Source organism: Triticum aestivum, chromosome 5D (assembly GCF_018294505.1).
Source record: "Triticum aestivum cultivar Chinese Spring chromosome 5D, IWGSC CS RefSeq v2.1, whole genome shotgun sequence".
In the NCBI taxonomy this organism is placed as follows: Eukaryota; Viridiplantae; Streptophyta; class Magnoliopsida; order Poales; family Poaceae; genus Triticum; species Triticum aestivum.
In genome coordinates, this window is record NC_057808.1 from 508,481,447 (window position 1) to 508,487,978 (window position 6,532).

Here is a 6,532-nt window from a genome sequence, read left to right on the forward strand (position 1 = left end):
TAGACAGGTTCCACCACTGGGAATTTAGCCTCGGTTCTGCATAATTATACATTCAAGCATAGTGAAAAATTCAAACACCCAGAAGGGTCAAAATATATGAAGGGCTTCAGAGATTTGAAATGTCACGTGGCAGGTGGTCACTCGAATAAGGCTGGCTTCGGGCTGCATGCCGTTTTCATGATGCTTACTGTAGATAACTAGCTAGCACGAATATACAATATTTCATACTCTTTTTTCCCTAAAGTTCATATTTTCAATAGATAAGATGCCAATGTCAGGTTTCTACTTTCCAAAAATGTTCAGATCAACAGAAACTGAAGATTGCCTGACAGAAATTGACAAAATAAACAAGGCACACAAGCGTGTTCAGAAGGAGCGGAAGTAATAGTCTACAACCTCGAACATTCAATTTGCTTTTCTTGGTTATCCTCTGCCAGTTTGGTCTTCCATCAACAACGTTACCAACAAATACAGATTTCACACTTTGCATTGCTGTTTGTGGTCACCTTTGTCATCATGCTTGTGACATCCGCCGCAGATGAGGTATGCAGAAGATGTTTTATTCAGGGACCACGTCACTCTCTTCATTCGAGACAGCTTGATCTGAAGATACAGGTGTGTTCCCTACATCTACAACTGTAGCAGCAGGAACATTGTTTCCCTCTTCCTGGCTACCAGCATCAACATCCATGCTACCATTGGTATTGTCCTGACCATCTAATTTGGACGAATCAACCTTGTCAATAGCTCCCTCGTTCATGGTAACGCTGTCACCACTCTGAGCGTTAGAAGTACTCTGTTCAACTGAAGCTCCATCATTATCCACTTGAGCATCCGTCAGTGGAGGAATAGGACCTACAAGTTCTCCAGCTGCATCTGCGTTGTCCACATCCATCTGGTCCCCGATGATTTCTTTGCTTCCTGCAGCTTCTTCATTGGCAACCCTGGTCTGTCCTGATTCCTCTTCAATGCCGCGATTCTTCCTCTCATTTTCTTCCTCAGCAGCACGATCTTGAGCTGCAGCTTCCTCCTCCTTGGCACGATCTTGAGCTGCAGCTTCCTCCTCCTTTGCACGATTTTGAGCTGCAGCTTCCTCCTCCTTGGCGCGATTTTGAGCTGCAGCTTCCTCCTCCTTAGCACGGTTTTCTGCCTCTATTGCCTCCTTCTGTAGGTTAAGTAGCCTCTTGTGCTCCTCAAGTTGTCCTTGGATGCTCTGGTAACCAGACAACAGATCACCATAGCGGCTTTGGAGAGTCTGTTCTAATGCCTTCTGTTTATTCACTTCTTCAGCCAAATTTCTCACACGATAGGCACCAGCCATCTGTTCTTGTTTCTGCAACTCTTCGAAGCATTCAAGTTCTGTTGCTGCCGTATTCATCTGCTTGAAGGTATCCTGGATCTGTGATCCCAATTTTGCAGCCCGCGCCTAACAAATCAAATAGCAAGTGAAGCAAACCATCAGCATCACAAATCAATATGGAAAAGCTAGAAAGAATATGAAATCATTATCATACAATATTATTTCAGAAGAACTAATCCAGTATATATCAAATGAAAAGCAAAATCAGAAGCGGTCACTAAAGCGCTGTATCTCTTTGCAAATTATGCGAGTTTGGTTTGGGGCAACAGGATAATCTTTCAAATTCTGGGTTGGCTTCCACATAGTGCATTTTTAAATGACAGCGAACATCAACGGGGCAGATGTTAGAGAGGTGTCCTTAAGGCTTAAGCCAACTAAAGAGAAGCATTTAGCATAGCCAGACTGTAAAAAATGCTTGCCTGACAAGAGGTCAAAATTAATATAGGCATGGCAGAAAGAAGATTGATGCATCCTCCCCAACTAACCTGGTAACCTTGTGTCAGCAGTTTGATCTTCTGCTCAAGCCGAGAAGCTTTCTTTGCTTCGTCATCCATTCTCTTCTTCACCATTTCAAACTCATGTTGCAAGGCAGAAATTTTATCAGCATTTCCAGCAACACTAGCAAGACCATAGCTGTTGTTAGTAGGGAAAAACATAAGGTCCTCTTGGCATGCATCATGTGACTTTACAAAATCCTCAAAAGATTCATTTTCATGGCCCATGGCCACACGAAGATACTGAATCTCCTCCTCAACCATAGAACTTGCCTGTTGACAAAGAAATTAAGCGATTTAAAAAACTTCTCCATTACATTAAACTAAACGAGGCAAATAGGATTTGACACAAAGAACAGTAATAAAAAAACATAAACGTGTAAATAAAGATTTGGCAAGAAATGAACTCTGTATACGGTTAAACGAAAAGGAACAGATGGCTATAAGTGATTACTACATTGAGAAAGTGTTTCAGCAATCCAATAAATGCATATCTGAGTAGAAAGAATACACATCTCAAACTTTGTCAATACTATTGCGAAGAAATACTGCACAGATCTCTACAGTGTGTGTGTGTGGCCATGTGCCCGTGTGCCCATGAGCATAACATAATAATTCTAACTAACACATTACTTGTAGATGATAACATCCTTTAAACTCTCAGAGGGGCACTATAAAAATATATGTTTCCCTCCCTTGCCATCTCCAGGATAGTATTCAATGCTAATGGATTAGCTATAGCAAACATGGGCAATCAGAAGTGACGCATATGGTTGGTACAGGAATAGTTTAGACCTATTGCACTCATATGGGTGCTATATACCATATAACTGTGTTATACTCACGAGTATATACAATTATGAACCCACAGCAAGTAAATATTAATGTACCTATACGAAATTCAGAATATACGTTATCAGTAAATGGATATACAGTTCAACATCAAATACCAATAATAAAATAAGGGCGGAAAAGAAGCATACCTCTTTTAGTTCATGCTCATCGAAACCTTCGATTTCAGGGATGAAAGGTGCTGCGTTTGCCTGACGCTTGCTTCCTTTCTTTTTCTCTCTCTGAATTTGTCCATCAAGCGGATATTTAGCATTATCATGCTCAAGGAGCCTAAGGAGCTCCTCATTTATTAGCTCATCAGCTTGTTCAAGTGATGTAGGAGGCACAAAGGTACTTCTGCTTTCACCACCTTTAATCAGAGACTGCCGGAGAATCTCCACTGAAGCCGCAGGTGGCCTAGGCAAACTCCTCTGCAACACTTTGGACCTCTTTCTGAGCAATGCCTCCTGCCTTGCTTGTTCCTCGGCCCTTTCTCGTGCTAACCTGTCTGACATATCCTCTTCAATTTTCTCTTCAGATTCTTCATTCTCCTCTGTGATAGGTGGCATAACTATCTGGTACTCATTCTTAGGCTGTGGAATAGAAGCAAAACCAGATCGCAGACCTTTTCTTAACTCTGCTTGCCTACGAAGCTCAAGCTGCGCGCTGTCTTGCATTTCCACCTCTTCATTTATGTGAAGCTCATCCCTGAAGGGGGTCCCTTTTGGAGTTAACCCAAAGGAATTTCCATCTCTGGACGGTGTCATACCAATCCTTGGGGTAACACCAGGGCCAGGGCTAGCCAGAGGTGTTGCCATGGGATTTGGAGTCTGCATCTCTTTCTTACGTGGTGTAACGCCAGAGAAATCTGATGGATGAAGCTCTGGGTTATCACCTCCTAAAAGAGGTGTTTGTGATTCCCTTAGCCGTGCAAGATTCTCTGCCTCCATCATAATAGCATCACCTTTCCCACCTGGCATTCGTTGCGGCGTTCGCAATGGTGTCATACCAAGCCTTGGAGTCTGGGAATAATTTGCAAGCAGTGTCCTAGTAGCAGTACTTCCTTCACCAAGCTCCTCGGCTAGAGCAGGATCGCCAGCATTGCCCATCTTAGCAATCTCCTCCAATTCAATATCAGAAATTTGGGGTGGTGGAAGCATTAGTTTGGACCTTCTTGTGACAGCTTCTGGGTCATTGAGTTTATTTGCTTGCATTATTGCGGCAGGGGCATCCTGCCTCTGCAGAATCTTGTTCTTGGCAATGTCTTGCTTTCTTAACTGAGCCTCTACATCCACTCGTCTCCTCCCTTCAAGCTCCTCGATTGTAGTTGGAAATTGCACATGCTCAAGTGGCCTGTCCTCACCCACCGTATCATAAAAGCCTGGAGGGGGTCTCTTTTCAAAAGGGATCTCAGCATTATAGTCAATTCCCTTTCTCTTCCTTTTCTTGTGCCGGTTGTCAATACCAGCTGCCTTCAGTTCTCTCCTTTTTTGCAGTGATGCAAGCCGCCTCGCCTCTTCAAGCTGTTTCTCTCTTGCCTTCCGTTTTGCCTTTTTACCCCTGGTGTTAGCCAAGCGAGCCCTTGCCTCAGAAAGCATTTCCTTTTCATCTTCGTCCATGTCAACAGGATCTGGACGTGCAGGTTTTGACTCGGGGTTTGGATCAATCTCCCCAGGTCGCAACTTTCTTGGGTCATCATTAGGCTCATAATTCTCATCCTTTGCACAGGCAGCATCGAGCAATTTTTCATAACGCTCGAGGCACTGGGATGGTGTTCGACCCACGATAGGTGCAATAGTCCTCCATTGAGTAGGCATGAGCTTAGCAAGATGGAGCAGCTTCTCATCCTCTTCCCTTGTCCACTCAGTCTAGAATCAATACACACGGGGTTAGTTACGTGATATAAACGACAAATATATTATTCCAAAGATAACTGAAAACAGAAAATGGGGCAGATCTATGTCATAATAGAGCAGATAACCAACTAAAAGAAGTATGCAGCATCATGACAGGTAAAGATTGACGGTGATTTTGGACAAGTCAATTCAATTAGCATGTAAATCACACAAACTAGAATACAGTTCAGTTAGGTTTACTTGGTTTTTATTAGACGCTTAAGTTCTAGAATTGGGTGACAGTGTTAATGAAGCATTAAACATCCAATTCAGAGTTCTCAACAAAGGTTTATGAACATCTGTTCTATAGCTCTTTTCTTTGTGGGGAATCTGCTCTATAGCTTTAACAAGCTAGGTTCATATTTCAATGATATCACAGAAAAGGCGTGAACAGCATAACATCATGCAAGGAATAAAATATTCATAACCAGAAAATAAGTAAATGAGGCCAACACGAAGATGACATTATGTGTTCATTATATTACTTTTTCTAACAAGAAGAATACACTGCGCAAAGACAATAACGTACATGTCACAATCAGTGCATAGGATTTTAGCATGGTATGGCAGGAAGAGAGAATAGTATAACCTCAAAACCAATGTGTAGGTTGTTAAATATGAGGCATTTCAAAAACATGTTGAGCAATTTACAGGAAAATTGTACACTAGATAGTACAAACCAAATAGCATTCCCTCAAAACTGTATCCGGTGTAGCATCTCCAAGACGCCACATGATAATCACGGATCCTCTAATTTCTACTCACTGTACTATCACAATTACAGATCCTCTATGATAACCTGTGCATAACAGCATCCAATCGCTGAACAATCGCTAACAAAACACTAAGCTATCGCAAAATTTACGAGGGTTAGGGTCGCATTATTACCTTCTTGATGGAGGGGTCGAGCCACTCGTACCAGCGGGCCTTGCACTGCTTGGCGGACTTGCGGACGAGCAGCGAGGAGATGCGCGCCCACTGGTTCTTGCCGTACTTCATCACGGCCGCCTTGAGGATCTCGTCCTCGGTGTTCTTCCACACCCCGCCCTTGATCATGATCCTCATCTTGCCTCCCCCCTTGCCGCCTCGCTCGGCCTCCTAGATCTCTTCTCCTCCGCAGAGGGCCCCCGGGGTTCCGCTTCCGCCGCGCCCCCCGCCGGGCGTCTCCGGCGAGACCTCCTGGTCCCTCCTAGGGTTTGAGGGGGGCAGGTCTAGGGTTTGGTAGGTGGAGGAGGAGGGACGGCCGGACGGGGCGACGCCGACAAAGGGGTGTGCGGCGCTGCGGGGCGACGGCGAGGTGCGGGGTGCGGCGCTGCGGGGCGAAGGCGAGGTGCGGGGTGCGGCGGCTGGGAGCGAGGGCGAGGGCGGACCCGGCGGTGTGGGCGAAGGCGAGGGGGCGGAGACGGTGCGTGGTCGCTGCCGCGCCGGGGAGGGTCAGTGGCGGGCGGGCGGGCTGGGGTGGGAGGTCGATGCGCGCCGGCAAGGCCGCGAGGTGAGTGGCAGAGGACCGGGCTCGGGCGCCGGCGAGCGGCGATGCGGTGTTGTGGCGGCGTGGCGCACTGGTGGTGGCCTGCGGCGGCGGGGAGGGGAGGAGGGGTGAGATTGAACGGTTAGCAGGCCAAGTAGATGGGCTGGGCTGAGGCGGTGCGCGACTAGGTCGGTTTTCCGGTTAACCGACAACAAAAGAACAGACCTTCAACTCAATTCACTCAAAAAAAAAACCCCTTCAAGTCAGAAAACATTGAAAAACAGACCGACAATAAAATTCTGCTTTTCCTAAATAAAAAATACGTTACGAGTTTTCTTTTTTTTAAATCAGATCTATATTATAAAGAGTCATCGAAAGTACAAAACACGTCAAACATAATAAAAAGTACATCAAGGTTCATGACCACCAAACAAGCATTGCCACCACCAGAACGAGCCGCTATCACCGGTCACATACCGGAGCC

The 6,532-nt window shown here is 45.5% G+C and overlaps 1 protein-coding gene across 1 annotated transcript; it reads right to left on the bottom strand.

Moving 5' to 3' along the window:
- Window positions 1-220: 220 nt before the first annotated feature.
- Window positions 221-6,144, bottom strand: LOC123123299 (cell division cycle 5-like protein). Its single transcript, XM_044543774.1, has 4 exons — window positions 5,469-6,144; window positions 2,838-4,553; window positions 1,846-2,127; window positions 221-1,426 (listed from the first exon to the last, which is right to left on the bottom strand). The coding sequence occupies exons 1-4, from the start codon at window positions 5,643-5,645 to the stop codon at window positions 560-562; spliced, it is 3,042 nt and encodes a 1,013-aa protein (XP_044399709.1). The 5' UTR covers window positions 5,646-6,144; the 3' UTR covers window positions 221-559.
- Window positions 6,145-6,532: the final 388 nt, after the last annotated feature.